At 41.2% G+C, this 22,462-nt stretch overlaps 3 protein-coding genes and 1 long non-coding RNA gene across 7 annotated transcripts in view; 1 reads left to right on the top strand and 3 right to left on the bottom strand.

Moving 5' to 3' along the window:
* Nucleotides 1-4,822, bottom strand: part of LOC110987214 (uncharacterized) — a 46,327-nt gene extending 41,505 nt beyond the window's left edge. Inside the window, exons 1-3 of one of the 2 annotated variants that reach the window (XM_022249753.2) lie at nt 4,531-4,822; nt 2,018-2,646; nt 365-533 (exon numbers count right to left, since the gene is read on the bottom strand). In XM_022249753.2, coding sequence (XP_022105445.2) covers nt 365-533; nt 2,018-2,495 — 647 coding nt within the window. In that variant the 5' untranslated portion in view covers nt 2,496-2,646; nt 4,531-4,822. The remainder of the gene's footprint in view (nt 1-364; nt 534-2,017; nt 2,647-4,530) is intronic. The other variant, XM_022249754.2, reaches the window with a different exon arrangement.
* Nucleotides 4,823-6,649: 1,827 nt separating this feature from the next.
* On the bottom strand, nt 6,650-8,724 carry gadd45gip1 (GADD45G interacting protein 1). Its single transcript, XM_022249806.2, has 2 exons — nt 8,234-8,724; nt 6,650-7,655 (listed from the first exon to the last, which is right to left on the bottom strand). Exons 1-2 carry the CDS (start codon nt 8,722-8,724, stop codon nt 7,403-7,405), a joined length of 744 nt encoding a protein of 247 aa, XP_022105498.2. The 3' UTR covers nt 6,650-7,402.
* A 344-nt stretch (nt 8,725-9,068) lies between these two features.
* LOC147797174 (uncharacterized) lies at nt 9,069-16,483 on the bottom strand. Its single transcript, XR_015427378.1, has 4 exons — nt 16,357-16,483; nt 14,951-15,155; nt 10,143-10,313; nt 9,069-9,764 (listed from the first exon to the last, which is right to left on the bottom strand). It is a non-coding gene; the product is annotated as an uncharacterized LOC147797174 (long non-coding RNA).
* LOC147797175 (uncharacterized) lies at nt 12,866-21,716 on the top strand. Of its 3 annotated transcripts, XM_087144288.1 has the most exons (3): nt 12,897-13,022; nt 13,237-13,333; nt 17,581-21,716. In XM_087144288.1, exon 3 carries the CDS (start codon nt 18,628-18,630, stop codon nt 20,290-20,292), a length of 1,665 nt encoding a protein of 554 aa, XP_087000414.1. In that variant the 5' UTR covers nt 12,897-13,022; nt 13,237-13,333; nt 17,581-18,627; the 3' UTR covers nt 20,293-21,716. The 3 variants fall into 3 exon arrangements, with proteins under 3 accessions (XP_087000413.1, XP_087000415.1, XP_087000414.1); XM_087144287.1 differs by lacking the exon at nt 13,237-13,333 and having other exon boundaries at nt 12,866-13,022; XM_087144289.1 differs by lacking the exon at nt 13,237-13,333 and having other exon boundaries at nt 12,872-12,985.
* The last annotated feature ends 746 nt before the right edge of the window (nt 21,717-22,462 follow it).

Consider the following 22,462-nt stretch of genomic DNA (forward strand, 5'->3'; position numbering starts at 1 on the left):
TGTAGCCTTACATTGTACATGCAGCTCAAACTCCAATGCTTTTTTCAAGAACAAATTATGCCACACCCACATGAAACTAACCAATTAAATTACACGGTTTTAAGATGTCAGTTCTACAAAATGCATCAAAAGTTACAACTGTATGATGAAGACAGTACTCAATACAAGTCCTACATAAATTCTCATAAATTCAGATAGAATCAAATAACGGCAACAACATCAACTCAGTTTGTTCCACATTCTAGCTGCCAATACACGAAACTAGTGCCCCAAGGGGCTGCATTTTATTACTGCACATTTACATGCTAATTGTAAATGATACGTTTTATCATAAAAATAATCCAATGAGGTAAGCTCTCTTTACCTTTGTCCAAGCAGAGCCTTCTTAAGGTATGTCTTTCCAGCACCAGCTTGGCCAACAATCATCAGGCGGGTTCGATGGACCGCCTTGGTCCCAGAGTTGGCAGCAACTTGGAATGCAGCGGCAGCCTCAGGCCCCCTGGCCAGGACTTCTGAAGGCACATCATCTTGGACTGAGGGAGGGAAGAAAAAAGTTGTCCATTCTGGCTACCATTTACTAGTACTGGAATAGAGAAACAACAGTTCAACCGTGATCCCACAAAATGAGGCTGACGGCCATTTTGTTTCAGTCTTCATTAGAAACCAAACTGAGCTAAATTTATTTATTTTGGTGAAGTGCTCGTGTTGGAACCTTATCAAAAATATATATTATGTGGGTGAAAAATGTTGACGGTTCCTGCTGATTTACAGGGAGAGATTCTCTCAAAGGCCTTTATCTGGCAACATACATGTATGGCTCATTTTGTTAAGTTGGGTCACAACTGGGAAACAACTTTGTTTCAAAAACTCTTCATTTTTAGTGCATTGTTCTTTAATGGTACGTTGTATCTTTACATGAAGCTGCTTCACACACTCACAATTTCACATCAAAAATTCAAACAATTTTAAATTTCCAACAAAGATCAAAAGATGACACTTTTGTGACTCAAATGTAATAACATTTTAGAATTTTTATTACCACACTGATACCCAAAATCAAATTACTTGAGGCTGGGATGTGAAATTAAAAAAAAAATTACCCCTTAATTGGCTCTAATCAAAATCTACTGGTCAAGAACTTCAAGAATTGAAGGTTTTCCAGGATTTAGAGAGGCATTACTTCACCTGTAACTTTATGTTCCTTGAAAAGTCAAAGAAACTACAGTGAATGTACATGTATGGTCGTTTTTCTGCACAGTGATGGAATTTGCAGGACATACAAGCAAGAAGGTAGTACTGAAGGTAGGCAGGTTCTAAGTACATGTACATGTACATGTATGTACATGTACCGTGGAAACTACGTGTAAGTTAAAGCCTCAATCCAAAAAAAGTCTGCGAGATGAACTGTGGGTATAACAACAGTAAGAGAGGTCCTTCTGTCTGTAACAGGAGAAAATGGCACATTATGGGGAACTCGCAAAACAACAACTCTAACTAAACCAAGGATCTTTGAGGGAAAAGTCGCAGGAAACTGAATTAATAAGGACTCAGACACCAATACTTGACTTCAACAAAAGGACAAAAAGAATTTATCAATGAAAAAGTTCTGGAAAAATACAAAAATCCTAAAGGACTTTAAAGACTAAAACCAAAACCCAACACAGTATGTAAAATGGACCCAATGAGCAGAGTTTGGCTTTCGATCACTGACTTCCAGCAGAAAAGGGCTCAAGCAGAAAACCACGCTCCAGTTAAAGAGGAACAATACATGTGACGTTGACTGGTCTCTGCTGATCTGTCACACTGAATGTGGCTAGACCATGTGCCAACACTATATAGGGGGAAGCTGGGGCTTAAATACATAAACAGGGGGGCACACTAAAAGAAAAAATACAGGGAAACTCTGAACAAAAACTATTTATGGAGGGGAACTACTCCTATGAAAAGACGCTTACAAAAGTATAACAAATTTCTAGCTGTGCCACAGGTCCATACATGCACATGTATGTGTACTTACTTGGTTGAATGCATCGTATAGACACCGTCCATCCATGTAGGTCTAGTATAACCCAGACTGGTCTCTTAATGTCAACCGACCCTTCAGGGAGCTGATACTGCTGGAGATGCTCATTGTTTATAAGAAACTGTACAACTCTCTCTCTTGTGTAGAAAAGAGAGAAGAGGTTTTCTGTCTTTGCCTTACTTTCCGGGATGGACTTGGCCCAGGTACCCGGCAATTCAGTCAAATTGGGCAGGAGGTACTGGGGTAAGGCACCAGGATCTAAGCCGTCTGGATTGTGATTGGTCAGCCCAGCTCGTAAGGCACCATTCCAGCAGGTCTCGTATTTGCAGAATTCAAACGACACCCTCCGGCCTGGTTCGAGGGGTCCGTTGCTAAAGACAATGGCATGGCTGAAGCCACTGACACGCGTGGCTGTGTTGCCATCCTCAGACAGCTGAATGTTGGCACCATGGCAATGGGAGTGAAAGCGCATCTTTGCTGATGGCCTGACAAAGTGGAGTTGTTTATCTGACACTTAATGTCACCATCCTAGACACAAGAAATGTGCTGCACCGATTACATGTTGGCAAACGGCCAACTGGACTCTGAGCATTCCATTGTTATCAATTGTTGGCGACAACCACCTAAAAAGAGAATGAAACTTGAATAAAATGCTTGCTTTATATACAAAACATGTGGGGTGAGGTGTTGAAGATTTTACACTCAAAAGGAAACCGTATTCGTAGAGAGTGAATTTTATTTGGTGCTTACACATTTGGCGTTAGTAACTTGTAATTTATGTACGTGCCATTGTGGGATATGCCTAGATAATGCAGGACATCATAGTTGATCATAATTACGTACATGTATGGTGCATAGGGACATACACGTATCAGCCAACTGGAATATGCATGGAATAGACCTTGAACATTTCATCTGCCAGTGTCAAAATGAAATTACATTAGCATTGGGATGACGTTATCCTATTCTCTGGAGATTTGGAAAAGATTCTGAGAGCTACATTCTACAAAGCTATTTTGGAAAGAGCACAAAAAAATTATGCAAGTTGCATTAGCAGATTGATGAAGAAATTTTTTAGTTAGCCATCTGTACCGGTACACCTAAAAAGCTAAACCCAAAATTCATTGCCTTTTGCAAATTGGTTTTGTTTTGTCTTGTAGTATACAATACAAACTTGGAAAGACTAGGAACCGGTCTAAAATTTTGCCCAAGCGACCATTCATTTGCGTGGTAAGATACTGAAAAGTCTTTCTGCGCACATTTGCTGAGGGGTATATGTATCTTGTACCCCATACGGCAATCATATGGCGGGGGATAACATCACACACGGCGCAGCACATGACGCGCATCTCGCTCGATGTGTGTTTCCAGGTCACAACAGCAGCCAGGACGGTCCAACGATGAAAACAACACAAGACGTCATCCCACGCCACCGAAAACGGTCGAGCCAAGATGTGGAACAAGTGCAGTCATTGGTGGGCTCAACACATGCGCAGTCTGATAAACGCGAACGGCATGAACGGAACAGGTGGAAGCGAGAAATTGGTGAGCAAAAATCTCATGTTTTTCCAAAAATACTCCATCTCATGCTCTGAAACTACTATTATCCCCTTCTTAGCTGGTATAGATCAAGCAGATTTGCTGACAAGGGAAAATTTGGTTTAATAGCTTTTTTAGGGCTGCAAACCATTTCACCACAAAAATTTGATTCCAAAACGGCATAGTGTTATGACGCCATGTAAACCTTCTTACCTCGAAGGCACAAAGAGTATCACAAAGTTAGTGACTTCGAGTTCTCAAAGTACCTGTTTACACGGTTTACGTGTAGACCAACTTCCCTTTTTCAAAACAGGTAAAGAGCTCCATATATACGGAAAACACTTGATCGTATTGATGCCCCCAATTTAGTATGCGACTTGTCTGAAAAAAGCTACTGTTGGAAGTAAGACTAAGAGTTGTTTCTTAAATGCTTCAGAATTTTCTTTTGTGGACTTCATCACATTCAGACAGCTGTTATACCATTTCACGGGAAAATTGGTGCTGTCCCTATATGGAACTCTTTCCCAAAAAAATTTTCCAAACCTGCCATGCCCGCAAATTCACTTAGGGCCTAGCCCTTAAGTAAATTTAGGGCCAGGCCTATTATTAATTATTTTAGGCTAAATTAATTTAGATCAACTGAATGCCCCTGGTAATAATGGTAACAATGGAACATAATCACCACCCATGATCACCCAGTATCAAATTCAATTAAAAAAAAATGCCCAAAATTCATAGGCCTACTGGAAAAATTGTTACATGTACAGCCTGACTCCACTTCAGCAGTTGTGTACATGTACAAAGCCTATGGGGAGTGAAGAGAATTTTCTGTTTCCAAACAACATCGGTAAATGTTTCTCAGTCCAGGATTTGTGTCTTTCCAGCAATAATGACTGAGGAAAGTGGAGTTAGGATGTAACATTTTTTCCTACATATTTATGAAGACGATAAAAGAATCAACGATTTACCTTTCACAATATACATTACTGTAGCATCGTTCTACGGCCAAACAACATCTACATGCACCGCACTGACTCGCGTTAGTTGTTAAAATTTTCTGTCAGGTCAGTCGCTTGACGATGTCGCTTTGGTACATGGTGTCGGTATGCATCAATGGTACCCGTTTTTATCTCGTTTGTATCGCACAATGCAGTATACCAGTTCCAATCAATAAACCGCCTGTTTGTGTTCATTTCGCGGTTCGATCCCCCAACCGTGGTCCGTGCCCCAACAAAGCCAGATTTGGGGTTTTCGGTAGCCTGCTCGAATTAATCATGGAGGAAATTCCTTCCTCCATGAATTAATCATCTACGGCCGAAGTTGCACGTAAGTCAACGGGACATGCACAAGCCTCTAGCTAGAGGCTTACATAAATGCCCGTTATTTCAGCCGTAGCTCAGTTTTTTCGGACACGGCCAAAGCTAGCACAACGCATTAATAGAGGGCGCAACTCTGCCAAGACTTTAGTGGACATAACGTTGCAGACCAGCTGCCAAAGTGATAACTACTCGTACTTCAAAAAACAAGAAAAATGCTTAGTTTTGCAGGTGTTCAAGACACACATCAAATTAAAACTCATTTACTCATCTTTCGTGTTCTTTTAAATTTTTATTAGCTTAACCAATTACTTCTGAAAATATTTTTGGCCGGAGATTTTGAAAAAAAGGGCTACACTCCAATGCAAAATAGAGCAGGGTCACAAAAACCGTCTCAGAATCACAAACAAAACAGCAAACCATCCTGTTTGCATATGACTACCACGGGCAGCAACACCCAGGGTCACAGGGGATGATGGCACATCTCCAATATTGCCCCACCAATCTTAATACAATTTTCCCTCATGGACACGGATTGCATAACAAGAAACTGACTCACTAAACAACAGTGCCTTTTGTTTCCATTTCTGTTTTCCACAAACACAATTATCTTGAAGCTCACAAGCACTCTAATGAGACTGGATATTTTGAATAAATGTTCATTGAAACTTTTTCAAATTGGGGGCAGATTTTGATCTGAGGAAAAGAATCAAAGAATCAAAGTGTCATTCACAACAAAAAATTTACTGCAGACTTTTGGTGAAGTTATGACAACCCAACAGACATACAGCTGGTGAACATTATTAAGACTTAACAAATAATTCTGGAGAAATGTAGATGTCTACACACCAGTCAATTCATATGCCATGACAGTTATACAGCAGCAACTCTGTACCAGAATGTCTCCAGTGTAAGACTGACCTTCTTTGGAAGCTACAAATGTGTGCATTTGAATTTTTGAGGTTCAGACAATGAAGAAATGAATATTTTAGAGCATTCTATATTTCTGAAAATTCTATAAATTTTGTTTTAATTACCTAAAAAGTTGGATTCTTTACTTTCAGGAATGTTTTGGAACTTGGACATTTTATGAGGAACTTCGGTTAACAAACGGGAAAGTGTTGCATGAAAATTGTAACAAACTCTAATCTAAACACTTTCCTCTTAAGATGTTAGTTTGTAAGTAGGCAGCATACAGGGATATCCTCCTGTGAAACAGTAACTGCTCTGTACAATCCTTGTGTAGCTGAGGGCTGTCCAATATTGTTGCAAAGTGTTTTTCTTAAGGGCCAAGCCCTCAGAGGTTTTTCAGGAATGTCTTGTGGTCATTTTGACACCAATTTGCAAAAATGGACACACTGTTCTCACGCAATACCCATTTTGCCTAAACAGATTAACAAGAAATGTATGCCAGCAAATTTGCTATTGAGTACTCAATGCCTACAGACAGACAAGCGTTTGGTCAAGAATTTCAAATGACTGTCAACAAGATGCTATGTTGGACTGAGTTAAAAGCTTCCCAGTTGTACTGACAATGAGTGCCTTTACAAACAGGCAAAATTTCCGAAAGATCAGGCAATAAAACAACCGGGACCCCCCCAGTTGTGAGATGCTTGGCTCTTTTTAGGGTTAAACTAGATTGAAGTCTTCAAATAAACTATGGCATTCGTTTGAGTAGCCTGCAACGGTACTTGTACAATGGAAGACAAACTTTTCACGGACTTCTACAGTGTCCTAAACCAGAATATGATGAGACATGGAGAGTGCAGACTTTGAAGAGAACAGGGCTGTTTATTAGTAAATGCATTCCAATAAAATTCTTATTGACCCTATTTCTGAACAATTTCTTCCAATAATTACCTTTTCCCATGGTCGATCTCAGTTTGCCATAAATATTAGTGCGGATAATTCTAAGCCTGCATCTGAATCTACTGTCTAGAGCTAGGTCTTCGCTCCAATGGAAATGCGTGGAGACGTAGCTCTAGAAGCCCGTTTCGGACACGGCCTTAGTCTCCATGCTAACCTAAAAGTTTACGAGGTCACAAAATGATACACTCATCAGATTCGTAGATTTTAGTATACTTGGATCTGCTGATGAAAACTCTTATGATACGATGCCATCACACCTGTGTGACCACTGCTCTAAGGCCACATCTGAATAACTTAGTTGCTGCTAACAATAAGAGATGAATTCAAAATCAAACCAGGGGAAATTTGAGGTTTATCTCAAGGTTTTACAAGGTTTAACAGGGTTATGTAGGATACCACAAGGTAAATGCTTGAGTTACTTTTTGTTTTATCTTGCATGCTTCACAAAAAAAAAACAAGTCCATGGCAAATGGTTACAATCACTAAGCCAATTGCTCTTCCCGGCAGTGGCCATTTAATTTTGACATGGCCTTATTTCGAGGCGTTGTCTCATACATCGGTGTGCCACTGCCAATTGCTCTTCCGGCAGTGGCCATTTAATGTTGACATGGCCTTATTTCTAGGCGTTGTCTCATACATCGGTGTGCCATTGCTGCTATACAACTATGCCTTTCTTTTTCAGTTCCTTCTTTTTCTTCTTCTCCTCCTTCTCAATCTCCTGCACCATCTTCTGGAAGCGGGTGCTGCGAGGGTCAATGGCATATCCCAACTTCTCCTTGGCCTCTTCTAGCAGACGGTTCTTCTTGGCAATCTGCTCCTGGAGCTGGGCCGCCTTCTCTGCCATCTTCTTCCAGTGCTCAGCAAGCAGCCTGGGCATCTTTGCCATGTTTGCTGCAATCTGTTGTTGTCTGCATCAAGAAAGAAAAGTGCAACAGTTCAATTTTGCTGTTCAACTTTACAGAGAGTGTTATCATTAAATCAACCGAGCCGACAAAAACAGGGAAGAGGAAATGCCATGAAACACTGTGTCACTCATTTTCACAAAACTTACTCGAGCTGGCAGAAAATTGTTTTGTTCGAGGGGATGCTTTAAATGTAACATCTTATTGAAAATCTTTATCTTCACTTTAAATATTATGAACTATCAAATTTGATGTGAAAAAAATACTTTGACTAATAACAACCTTTTGAAGAACATTATGCATAATGCATTTTTCCACAGCAGACATATATTCCACCTTTTTCCTTCCACCTTTCTTAACTCATTATCAGTACAACAAGCATGCCAAGTTTTGAAGCTATTGCCACTTAAAGTTACACATACAGGTGGGCCATCAATGGAAAACGTATTCAGTTTTGGCTAACCCATCTTGCAAAAATAGGCACTGCATGACAGTGGCCCTATTTACATGTACAGCCTGGTCGCCTAGCCCCCTAGCCCATTGTGTTTTATTCCTCCATGGCTAGCCTAAATTGCTAAACCTACCTCTTCTTTCTTTTTAGCTCAATGACTGTCTTTTCTTCGGCAATTTCCCTCTGCATCTGTTGCAGCGATGGACACCACTCCTTTTCGTCTCTGATGATATTTTCAAGTTCACTCTGTGTTGGCCACATGATGCTGGGGTCGACACCTGAAGCTCTCCCCTCCCGTGCATACCGTTTGGCTTGACCTCGCCTTGTCAAGTTCCAGTTTAGTGGTTGCGGCTGTTTGTTGGATAGGCCTAGGCTTTTGTCGGATGGGCCTAGCCCTACATCATGTATATCGTCGGGCAAACGCGACAAGTCATGTTCATCCTCATTATTTTGTCCGCCACTCACTGCTATCTCTGACTTGAAATTACTACAGAACCTCACACTACGGATTCTCGAAATGGTTAAGCCAGTCTTCAATGAGTTAATTCTGTGTAATGTCGCAGACGATCGCGTAGATAGAAATAAGGTTTTCAACATGTTCAATGTCGAGATGGAGGCCGCCATTTTATCTTCGATCTTAACATTGAGGGCGCTCTAAATAAAACCATACTAGAGCTGGCGATAAAACTCGGGTAAACTCTGATAAAATTTGGATAATGATAGGCCCCTCCAAATGGCTCTTCATGATATGATTGTTTTAGAGGTGAAGATCTTTAGGTAAAAATATCATCAGACGTCATTTGTTAACTACGGAAGCATATATATGACATGAAAAAAGGGCCTGCTATTTCGCCCGGACGAAATACTAATCCCCCACGCGAAATAGAGGGCCATTTTTGTTTTAGTCATTTCCTATAGATGCTTCAGTAGTTAACCCACTAACCATTGAAAAAAAGGAAATAATGAGGCAATGAGCTTCAATTGAAGTCTTGTTTCAGCAGATGCAAAGCTAGTGAGCATTTTTCTTGATTTTTTAAAAACTATTTATGATTGTCTTTAGCAGTTTATTTACTGGTGCGCAATACTAAGAAGAGTGCAGCGATTACGATTACCCAATTCAGTCTCGTTTATGTTTATGTTTATTTCTTTGACAATTTCTTAATCATTAGTTATGGCTGATTTTTAAAATGCAATCTGTATTAGACTTTTTTTAGGAAGTGGGTTCATACACATGTGTATAGACCTATGTTTCTAAATTTAATTTTGATCAGTCAGGGTTGTATCTCATTGTTAAAGGGGGGACACGTCTTGTAGATGTCACTGGGAATTCAATTTAGGGTTTGACCTTCTGAGATTTTATGCGTGGAAACATTTAGTGTTTTTAGAATTTTACTGTAATTAGTGTATTTTGGTGTAATTAGCGCAGTGTACATATATCCTATTACTAAATGAGGAATAAAGTTATTATTTATACTTGTGTTAGTTATTTTTTATGTCTCGATATTACATGTTAATTATTTGTATAAGCAGCTGATAACTAGCGTCCTGTTGTTCCCATTAATGTCCATATGTTATTTATTTTCTTTTTCTGATGATAGCAACTTAGGAAAGCCTCACGATAGTGATTAAGTTCGCTTCTTCTCGCCCCTTGTTGATACGTGTACCTAAGAAATAATAAATGAAATTAAATTTTAAATTTAAGCTATGATTCAAGTTTACTGTCCAAGCTAAAATGCATAGAAATTCAGCCTCCACTAGCATTTCAATTCATTACATCATATAACAAATTATGATACTTTATACACTGCATCACTTCAACTCACTCAAAATAAATCAATGCACATATATTTGAAAACCATAAAAAATAGTTCTGCTTCCGATTACATGCCGGTCAAAAGTAGGGTCAGTAGGTCGGGAAAAAAACAGTTGGCCGATTTTTTTGTGGTGCCGAATCACTGCCAGTTCATTGGGTTATTCAATTATGTAATACATGTATGTTCCATATTAGCTACCAAAATACTTCAAAAAGTGATAAAACTTGCCTTGATTGTAGAAATATTGACGGTCGAAAAAATAATGGAGAGTCATCAGATCGTGCACAATGCTCACCACGACGGGATGTCCGCAGATCGCGTGGTTAGCGTGCGTGATGGGTCCGTTGAGCGGACGATGAACCCCGTGTTCCGGCAGGAAATATTGTGGAAACGCGCTCGCTGTAAGTACAAGCGATACAACCTCAAATTAAATTCACGAACACAGAAAATACATACGTTGTCAAGAAGACCGCACTACTTTAATTTTAACAAGAAATTCGTAAACCAGCAAAGAACAGAATAAAAAGCCCACACCATATCACTGAGACGAATGGACAGCTATTTAAACATTACTTAACAATCAATAATTACTTGTTCGCAGACATATTAAACGGCGGAATTACATTTGGAACGAGCGCGTTCCAAATGTAACTGCATCAACACAAATGTGACGGGACACGGAGACGGATACCTCATCAATTAAATTTACCTTTAAAAAGTCGTTGAATGTGGGGCCTACGTTTTATTATTGTGGACTTCCAACAAACACATTGATGGCAGATTTGTACAGATTATTCGCTGGGCATATTTCATTGGTGTTTCCAACTTCTTGATGTGTTCTCTTAGCAAGTTACCAAAGTTACAGATGAAACAAAAATTGAAAAATACTCTGAATACTGAGCTTATAGAAAAGAATCAAAAGCCTGCAAGTTGTAAACATGACATTCCTTTAATTTCCTCAAAAGATATTATCTTCGATTTGTTGTGCAGTCTTGCAGTTGTTTGTCTGTGCATATAAATTTATTATCAATCACAGTCCCTGTACTTTTAATAGCCAAAGGTTCCTCGACCGCAGTCACAGAAATCAAAAATTGAAGTTTCCTTTGCTGGGTTAACACTGAGAAGTGAAAATGATGTTGCTCACAGCAGTTTCAAATTCCTGAAATGCGTTGAAATACTCAAATGAGTGTTCATGCAAGAAACTACTGTTGACTGTGACATGTTTGATTTTACTGCAGTTACGAATCTTGCTAACAAAGTATAAATTTTCAACCTGATTCTGATTCGTTTTAACGAATCACTAATCCAAAATAACCGTCCGAAATAACGAATTACTAAATTATCCGAAATGGCGACTAATCCGTAATATCGAACTACAAATTCGTTTTAACGGATTTCTCATTCGAAGTAACGAATTACTCATTCGAAATAATGAATTACTTGAGCCTCCAGATGGAGCTGTTTTGCGTTGGTTCCCATTTAATTCGAGGCATGCATGCTTCATACGTCTAAGGGTGCACCCCTAAGTTCAATTTTCATAGACACCAATGACATCTTCTTTTATTTCAAAATAATTTTTAAAATACATCTGTCACATGTGTCCAAGCTGGACAAGAAAATGATGTTCGACTTATGGTCTTTCATTTCCTGTCAATTTTTAGTGGGTTGACTGATGAATTTTTGAAATATTCTCACCCCCAGCGGACCACCCCAAAAAGAAGGAAATTTCACTGCCCGGAAAAAGAAGCCATTTTGACAACGCATCCCTCTGCAAAACGGCTACATAGTGCCACTTTCGGACCCGACTGCATCCAAATTGCTCAGAATCAGAAGCCCTGAGTCCGGGCCAGAGGTTCAGTGCCATATTTCTTCAATACGGGCGATTCACAATAGTGCGCCATCAAGAATTTGCAATGCGTTGGCCAATCGCAAACGCGCGAAATTTGTCCAAACGCGCACTGGGTATAACTTTTATTAATGAGCTCGGCGGACGTATTTTATGGCCTTTTTGCGTGGTGCAATCGCACACATATTTCTGTGATTTCCATGGCCATGACGCCTAGCTTCTGACATTTCTCTGTTTGACGTGGGAAATAAAGAGCGCAATTTAGGGGCTCTGTGGATCAGTGCGTAATTTCGTTATTACCAAAGATAGTAGCGCCGCGACGCTATACTATCTTTGGTTATTACGAATTAGTAATTCGTTATTTCGAATAAGTAGTTCATTAAAACGAATTAGTGTCAGGCTAAAAATTTATACTTCATTGGCACGATTGGGCTTTCGTAGATTATCGAAGTCCTTTGTGTATAAGAACAGAGCCGAAGAAATCCCAAAGTCTTGAAGTGCATCTAAACTCAACAACTCTAAGCCCAGATACCCTGTACTTTACCTTCTGAGCATTTGACCCTGTGTGATCTGTCAGTATGCTGTGGGGTGACAATAAAATTCAGCAAATTACTTAATTGTTTTTTTCTTTATTTGAAGCTATGGCGTCAAACGCATTCGAAAAACCAGTAAAACTTATCCGACAAAGGACTTGGTCACATTTATAACTGAGTATAAACGTTCTGAAGATAAAAAGCGAACCATCCTCAACACCTCTTTTCGTTCGGAAACTGCAAACTGTGGTGAATCCAAGAGGCCAATTTGACCGGTTAAAATTTTAATACTTAGTTGCCTTTTTCCATAGTAAAAATTAATGTTCTTTTGCATCAAATGTTACCATCGCTTATATTTTTCTAACACTGGTTTCATTCCAAAAATATGTCTATGAAGTTGCCATGGGCCAGCGCAGATATGTTAGCGTCTTGCTAAACCTGCAAAGGCCTAGTGATGTGAACATTGGTATAAAGGACTTTGCCTTATGTTTACAAAATGTCAAGCGCTCATCAATTGATTGAGTTATAATAGTGAGGGCATACGTCTGACCCCCCGATTTAAACGCACTGTAGTACAACAATCCATGAAAGAAAAACCACAAGCTTTCTGTGTACGAGTTGTCTAGTTGTGTGGGAACATCGCCAAAAAGTTCAATAACGGCACACCTAGCTTAAATTGGAATCTTTCAACAGTAAGTGCTGCTTTTGAGTTCAACTTTACCTTTACAGGTGAGTATATCTACCAAGAGGGTTGAATGTTAAACTGTGTTGGACAGTCTCGGTACAAATAAGTTAATTACCTGGTTGTCAAGGCCCAATAAAAGAGGGAAAATTGAAAAGAACTCATTATCCTTCTGTCAATCATCGTTATATGGGGGACCATCTACAACTCTTGAACCCTAGAATTGTAACCGATCAGCACAGCGGTTGTTTATCAATATAGGCACATCAAACTGTGTACTTGCTGAACTCGATGCAGATGCTGTACGTGAAGATGAAAAAGGAATGTTTGTTTTGGTCATAGGACTCAATCCAATACGGTAGGTACAATTTCTAATTGTAAAGCAAAGTTATGGTATCGCTTTATGTTCATGTTCACTTACATGCTTAATGTGAAGTTAAGGCGTAGTATAGCCACACATAATGGTCGAGTTCGGGCGGCCTGTTATTGATACGGGTTTCTTGTTCTCGTGCGCGAACGGCGGGAACACGACTCAAGAACACTGTTCTCGGAACAGGATCACACACCACCTCCTCGTCAGGGTTTTACAGGAACATACGGAAAAACTCGTGAGATTTTGATTTTTGAACAGCGGCAAAAAGTAGAGAGATGGCTTCCAAAGCCGTAGACAATGGGAAGTTTTGCAAAATTAACATTAATTATTTTCTGTAACACAGAAATGAATATTCCTGTTTATACAGAAAAGAATTCAGCCCATCCAAACATTAACTCGCGAATAACGTAGCCTACATGGACGCCGGCATGTTGCATGTTGCTTGTCACTAACTACCATCGGTAACCGGTTGTTTGTCACCGGCGTTCGAGCGGCTGACCCATGAACAACAAATCGAGCTGTTCGTGAACATACGAGAACAAGCCGCGCCCGAACTCAGCCATTAAAAGTATTTCTGCCGAATACATTGCGTTTTGCATTAATCCGAGCATTGAGGTAGGAAAGGGGCGGCCTTTCTTAAACATCTAGACATTGTCGGACAATAGTAGAATCCAAGTTACTCGGACTACTTTTGCATTATGCATGAATCCGATTTGAAAAAATGTGTCAAATTACACGTTGCAAATACGCCGAAGTTCAGGCTATTAAAGACCCTTTGCAAGTGTGAAACAGACACACGCTAACAACATTATGGATAGTTCTACCTGTCCTAAAATTGATTTGTCAAAGGCCGTAAAACACACTTCGAAAAAACTATCCCTATACTGTTTAGTCCGAAGAATGACAGGAAGAAAACAACGGTAAAGGTCATTGAGGGGACGGTTGTGCAAAAAGGAAGGAGAGCATTGAACATCTTGAATTTTGTCATCACGCACGACTCCAATCTGGCCCTTATCATGTTTGAATTTCCACAAGTGGTTCTTTTTTGAACTAAAGTGCATTAATTATGATCAGAACAAGTATTCAGATTTGACGCTCTTTATGGGCCAACTGTAATTGCCAAGGAAGTCCCGAAGTGACAAGAAATGTTACTGATTTTCTCTTGATATTTTGATCGGAGGATTCCCCTCTGGAGTTATTGTCTTTTACTGGATTGAAAGTTAGGTATAATCACTGCTGCTAACACGTGCGTTGCGACACCATTTTAAATGGGAGGTACCACCATGAAATTTGCCGACGGATCGTCGGCAAATTTGCTGAGTGTAGTTTTGGTCTTACTCCTCAATCTGACGCTTACGTGACCCCCCGTCCTTTCTCCTCCTTTCTCCATTCTTGCCGGCAGCACCATAATTTTGCCTACAAATTATCTAATGAATGATGACACCCCACCCCCTCTAGCGGTGCCCTAAGATTGTTACAAGAATTAAAACACAGCGCAAAAAAATCCTGCCTTTGCTTCTTCAACACAACACGTCTTCAGCGACGGCACGAGCGTCTGCTGCGCCTTGCTATTGTGTCGTGCAGTAGGTCACTTCGTCCTACCCATTTTTTGTGAAATCCAATCGTCGATCCTCCTGTCGCCTGTGGCGCGTGTTCCACCGTTGGGCGTCGTCTACAACACCGTCGTGTATATGCGTCGCGTCGTTCGTCACGTCGTGATCACGTCGCACCGTCCTGTCGCCATTGAAAAATTTCACTTTGGCCCTGTGCAAAGCTACTGGAACAGCAGGTCCGCCGCGTTCTTTTCCTGTTCAACAGTGATTGGAAGGAAAATAAACAATAAAAACTCACTTCTGTCTGTATTTGAGAAGTATGTTTTGGTCTTACTTTCTGATTATGAAACAAATGAAAGTAGAAAGTCATGATTGTGTTTAAGAGAATAACATGCACATAAACATGCATTTCAATACTCGGATGCACACTCAGCCAGCTAAATGCGACAAAAATCGAGGTAGCGAGTTCCCTTTGGCTACAGAGGAATATTTACTGGTGTGGCTGTTGCATTATGGTGTTTAAGACGCCAAGTATCGCAAAGGGTGCATCGTCTGCGTTCTGTGCTCACTCCCAACTACTTTTTGTTTTGTTTTGTTTTGTTTTGCAATTAAATTGAGATGAGCCATGATCAAGGAAAGTTTTGTCGCAGTTTATTTCAGAAGCCCTCGAAATGGCTTTATCGACTTGACTACTGCAGCTGAAGTTAAAACGAAATCCAGAATGAAAACCCCAAAGGGGAAAGTGGGGGGCTTTTTTTCTTTTCTTTTTTACTTTCAGAAACAAATAGACTCGTGGTTGTCTGAAATGGAACATGTGAAAGCAAAGCAAATTTGACGTCACAAAAAGAAGCGAAATTCTCTCGAGCCGAAAGTTTTTCAACATCTGCAAATTCGCGCCTAGGTGCAGTAGTTTAAGCCCTACAGACACGCCATTCCATGGTCTTGTGTCCTGACCTCTCAAAATGCTACAGAACAAAAAACACCTTGGGGGTGCACCACTACAAATAAATTCCCATAGACTGCAATGATAAATCCCCACACTTTGCAATAATTTTAAAAATACTCACAACTCTCACAGGTGTCCAGGCTGCACAGAAATACGATGATCGACATGTCCCCTTTCATTTTCCTTTCAATTTTCGGGGGGTTGACCAATGAATTTTTGAGAAATTTTCAACAGAAGCAGACCACCCCTAAAATGAAGAAAATGTCCCTGCCCAGAAAATTTCCCATTTTGAAAAACCATCCCTCTGCAAAACGGCCAAATAGTGCCATTTTTTGACCCAACTGCACCCAAATTACTCAGAATTTGATGCCCAGAGTCCGGGCCAGGGGTTCAGTGCCATATTTCTCCAATTCCTCAATTTCATGGCTCTCAGGACTCTCTAATATAGAATATTTTGTGTGTATAACTTTTATTAATGAGCTCGGCGGACATATTTAGGGCCTACTTACCAGGGTGCACCCTTGGTGAAAGGTCATCGTGATAGGACAGCGGCGATGGTGGGCCGCAAGCAGGTTGTGACGCAACAGGCGACGGAGGAAAGGGTGTTTAATTAACTGGCACGGTGGAAAGGTGAACATAACAGCACAAACCCAAACTGGTGGTGGCGTGACGAAATAGAACGATCGTACTGTCGCTTCGCGCTGTTGCGTCGTATAAGCAGTTGTGGCAAATGGTGCGCCAAATACACAGTAATAAAAAATCTGTGACCGAACACGCTAAAACCGACGCGTCGTGTTGAATTCAACACTTTCATTTATCTATGCATACATGAATCACGTTTGCACGGGCAAAAGTTAGGCACTGGGCTATGCCGATGCAAACTACCGTTTTTATTAAATGCGATAAATTCATAATTACCAACGGGCATGATATGCATTGTGTTGATAAATTCAGCAATTTTACAACTGAAACCATCCGATCATGGGCGTTAAAAGCGTACGCATCCTTATGAGGTCAATGACTCATTAATAATTTCGAACATTTTCGGAAGGGCTGAACACCTCCAAGTTTCGTCAGGGTACGGGTAGGGAACAAGACAGGAATTTACTTCACAACATCACGTTTTTAGTACAATTTGAAAAAAAAAATCAAATAGTTAAATTGCAATTTCACACACAAACATTGGTCTCGTAAAAAAACATGGCTGGATTTTTCCCTTAAGAATCACCTCGGTATACTGTCCAATCTAAGGCTGAATCCTTGTGCCATTTCAAGTAGGCCTATCGTTTGCATTGAAAACGCAGGCCGGTATTGCACGAAACAAATATGGCGAGAGTAAATAGCCCCATTTATATTATACTCGTAATAAAATATACATCTACCCCTTTTTGAAAGTGCTTTTAAGTCGCAATTTAGGCCACACTTTGGATTTTAGGCATGTTCAATACTCACAGACCCAAATATCGCTACACGTTGTGAAATTAATGCCTCTTGTGCAAACTCACTGAGGGTTCATTACAAGCCAATTAATCAAGTTAAAATGACAAGTTAATGAGTAAACGGCGAGCTCGAAGACCGTCAGGCAGTCAGATATACACGATGCTTACGATAAACTGCCGTGCAAATTAAGAATTTCCTGCCCAGCATTATGATTATCGTTACAATCTCGTGTGCGTTTTTATGATTAGGCCTCTGTCTGATCACTGACGCTCTCTCTTTTTTGCCCTTTGCAGAAGGCCGGTGGATATGTTGATGGCCAGTCATTGCCTAATTCACCTCGTTGGAGACAAAGCTTTCCAGAACACTGGAACCTTGGAAATTAATCATCTCTTCTGAAAATGACGGGACAGAGATTGACAAAAACTACAAAGGGGCCACTTCTGTTCCAGCACGCGGCCCGATTCAGTCGCTGACCTCGAATTGGTCGTTAGGATACAGATAGAAAATACCATCGGGGCCTCTAAATCACTGCACAATATTGATCCTAATGCATTCCATCTCAAATAGTGAGAGTGTTCCACCGAAGAAACGGATTCACTTTTAATTGGATGAGAGGGGATTTCATTGACGCTGCCCTGATCAACTTTGTGCAACATTAATGGCTAACCACGCAGTCCTCGTTGAGGCCAACCATTCCATAATAAAATCTGGCATTTTTATCGTGTTCAGTCGCTTCGAGTATATAGTTAGGACTGGATGTAGCGCACCATTTGACGACTGCTTTTAAGCGAACTCGCGAGTAATTCAGTAGTCAAGTTATTTCGAGCAAGACTGCATGTAGAGAAATCTGCTTTAAACGCTGGGAAAAGAATTTGCCACGATGGAGCCACTGGAGTAAGATAAATACACTGTACAGTAAACTGGGAAATTTCAAAGGTATTTTTGTCTCCAAACCTACGGACTCATTACCACTGAAATCTGAAGACAACCTGCGGTTATTGATTTTTCTTTGACAGTTTACTGCGATAACGTGCTTCAGCACTGACTGTTTTTGTTCGAATGCTTTTCCGTGAGAGGAACTAGACAAAAACTGGAGATTTGTAGTGATTCCCAAATCATGGTCCGGATCATTGCCCCATCCAATTTAGCCCCAGGTACTACATGCTGAGCCTTGTCAGGTGTTTTGTCGCCGTCACATTCTACAAACATCATTATTAACGCTCCCACGCTAACTATTCGGCCTCGTTTGGCGTTCCATGAATGCTCGATCTGGTTAAGACCATTTCTTGGTCTTCTTTGAGCCACCAGTGCAAGGTGTTTTGGAGAAATCTGCATCACGCATGGAGGGAGACGGTCGTTGGGCTACTCCGGTCGTGCGACCGAGGCCACCTTTTAGTAGGCGAGCAAGAAGTTATTCAACCCCCACAGGAGTGTACTTCACAAAGACGGAATTACAACTGGATGAGAGATTGGAGTCGCTTAGCAACACCGCGGCTGATTATGAAAACCAGTGGGCTAATCATCATGCAACAACGGGGAGGTTACAAGCTTACAGTGAGCAAGCATATCCCACTGGAAAAGCGGCTTATGGGGAGCTTAAGACTAAGGTTTACATGACGAGGACGAATCAAAGACCAGCTCACAGTAAGAGTTTCTCGGGTGCAGATTTTGTTCAGGGTGAGAGGTTGGATAAACAGTGGGCCCTCGGGCGCCACCGGGCAGTGTCAGGCGGCAGCAACGGGAGCAGTCATGAAGCTGAGAATTCCAGGTCGTCATTACTGACTGGCCCGGGGAAACACCTTTACCCCCATCGACAGCTCACCATGCAGCTGGCTGAGGAAGCGTTGCCAGGCTCCCGCAACAAGAGGCGACCAGGACCGCAAGACAGGACACCTGCGTTGAATATCGATGACGGGGAGGTGTTCTACGCACACAGCCACGTGCCATCACCGTTATCATCATCGCCATCATCGACATCATCAGCAGCATCGCGTGTAAACACCGTCAGCGATACGTCGCACGGCAATACCGCTGAAAACATTAGCTCGAGACCACCGATCTCGCCTCAGCAACGTAGGGCCAGGCGGCAGAGCTCGGCAGGTGAATCCGCCAGCAGCCTGGTGACGTCTCTCGGACGTAATTTACGCGACACTTCAAGTGGCAGAGGCAGAAGGAAGTCCACGTCAGTTTTGCCCTCCATCACGGGCATGACGAGTCCTCAACCCCCTCTACATTCCCACCATGGACCGGGCTCTCGTAGAGGCCTGGCAGCATTGGGGCCTGGGAGCTTACTGAGACGGTCCTTGCCAGAGGAAAGCAATGACGACGAGGAGGACGCAAATTCCGTGCACGCTGAATCGCGCTTGCTAACTCGTAAGAAGAAAATCAGCACCAATGTGAGTCGGGAGTACAGGCGGGCGATGGATGAATTAACAATCTCAGACCCAAAACCAACCCCTCCAGTTGGTAAACGTTTACTGAGCAAGAGATGGAGTTCTCTACAGTCATCGGTTCTTTCGAAGAACACCAAGGATTTGGTGAAACCCAGCGGGGGTGACAGGTCAGCAAATGCAGATGGGTTAAACAAGATGTCCCAGGACAGTAAACTTGAGCAAATGGGTGACTCTAACAATAACAGTTCGGACAAACAGAGAAACCGAGGCTGGGAGATTGTCCGGGACAACCTGAAGACCATCGCAGACATGGCTCCTAAAGACAGCATCGATTCCAAGCCACTCACCTTCCGCAACATCGCCGATTTGGTTAAGGCAAAGGAGTTCCGCCTCATGATGAAGCGGCGGGCAAGCTTCATCGAGAATGGACGGTTTCAGTTCGAGGAGGCCAAACAGGACTTATACCGACGATACCGCAGTGGGGCCGCTGGTAACCTAGCCCCCACCGCCCCGTCTGAGAGCCACGGTAGTATCGGTCGAAAGACAGACGGTGGTGTTGCAACGCGTGTAGTTAACAGGAGAAAATTCGTTGGTCTTTCTGGGAGCATTTGAACAAATTTGTAAATATCTTTTTTTATTCCGAAGTACTGACTCATATGCCCTTATTTATAAGGTATCAAATCTTGAGAGTACTCGTATCAATTTCTTTTGTCAAAATGAGATCATGGCACCGTTGATTTTTTTTTGTCAGTTGCACAATGCCATCAATATTAGCGAAAATATCCAGTTTTCTTTCTTTTTTTCTTTACGAAGCTCAAAATCACAAGGGTCGTGCAAAGCCCTTCAAAAGGCAAATCTGTTTGGGAAGTATACGCCTTGTATATGTTACATTATAGCATGAAAATCTCACGGTTTATCATCTTATCATATTATGTAGGCATAATATATCTTTAAGAACTTGTAAATATTTACAGTGGATTTTTAGGGTCTATTTATTTGTCAATGTGCCTCAATATAATGTAATACACAGCATTAACTGCTGTATCATTATGCTATTAAAGAATTTAAGCTTAGTAGTTGAGTTTTGAGGAAAAACGGGAATATGTGTATGCACAAAAACCCAGAAATGGGCAGACAGTAAAATTCGGGGGGAAAGCGGCCTGAGGTATTCATTTTGAAAGGAAAATTTCACACAGTCCTTTTACCTAAACTTTCATTTTCTAATCTGTAAGATTTCGCCATGCAGGGAAACAAACTTCAATAATTGCAGACTTTGTGTTTTATCTCACCTCCTTTCGTGACTGATTAATTCATTTAAAATGAAGTAACGGGTAAAACACCATCTGGAAAGCAGATGGTCCAGCCTCGATTCACAGTACTTTTTATGTTGACACAAACAAGGCCGGTGAAATATTTAACAGGACCACGGCAGATTATAAAATCAGGGTACATCGTTGGAACTAATACATCAGAAAAATGTCAGAAATGGCTTCCAGTATGACGACGAAAGCCAGTGGCACAAAACTCCCCTACCAACGGAAAAACATTTTTTGTAGATTAGAAATTCCAATTTTTCAATTTTACTAGCTGCGAATAAAATTGTCAGACTTTCACCAATAATGAGTTTCTTGATGGTGAAAGATGCCTGCATGTACATACGGCATTACCCATGACGGATAGTAATGGCGCACACCGCCTTTAAGTTTTACAGCGTCCTGTCCTTAGTTAACACGTTGTGGTGTTTATTTTTTAAAGATTGTGCTGAAATTGTGGGCAGGCGAACCACTGTATTAGCAAGCCAAGAAAAAACTGGGAAATAATTTCCATTCCAGGCGATATATCTCAACTGTTCTGGTTTAACAGTAATATTTGGTGCAATATATTCCACTGACTTCATTTTAACGAGACAATCTGACTTAAAAGTGTGGTGTAATTAGATTGAAAATGCCGAGCGATAGGTAAACATCTGTATATTGATTGTAGGAGATGTTAGTTAATCATTAACTGGTCATTAAACAGAACACAATTATCACGCACTCGTTCTGCGTCACGAATATTTGTCTTTATTCAACAAAATGGCATATTGTGGAAGATATACTGTATTTTCTTCTTTCTTTGAAGAGCAAAAAATTTAGAAAAGCAGAAGTGGCCACGAAACCAAACAAAACACAGCAATGTTGACACAAGAAGTCGTTCTATTCATTATGATTAAAGCATGTTGGTGTTATGGCGGACGTTGAAGTGAAGACTCCAAGGTGAGACCGTACATTAGGCCGAGTGGCTTTCAGGCGCCTCTCACAAATCCAAACAAATGGTGTCTTTTTTGAAGTAGTTCTTGGTTGTCCGTGCTTCGGTTTAAAGAACTTCAAGTAGCTTGGCAACAAAAACATCGGTCCGTAATCCGCGGCCAGGTTATAAATACCACCGCTGTATTCACTCGTCTTGTCCCTAGCAATAATCTCCTTCCAGTAAATCCTCGAGTTTTATTGAGGACGAAGCTTAAGACACCGTGGGACAGTTACATACACGAAGCGACAGGAAATCCTGCCACATGCATTTGTTAGTGGATTAGATGCATGATTTTGCTTCCCTTTCTCACCGTAGGCCTACTTACTATTTCTACTTGCGTCGAACAACTATACCCCGAACAACGACTTCATTGCCATACATTACAACTTTACAAGAAGTGGCACGGCAGATCCTGTTAGCCGCCAGCAGGCCCCCACCACACGACTGACGTCGCTCCCGTGGACGCCCCCGACCATAGGCCTACCAGGGTGCG

Source organism: Acanthaster planci, linkage group LG12 (assembly GCF_054643075.1).
Source record: "Acanthaster planci isolate LZ-2023a linkage group LG12, COTS_SCS, whole genome shotgun sequence".
In the NCBI taxonomy this organism is placed as follows: Eukaryota; Metazoa; Echinodermata; class Asteroidea; order Valvatida; family Acanthasteridae; genus Acanthaster; species Acanthaster planci.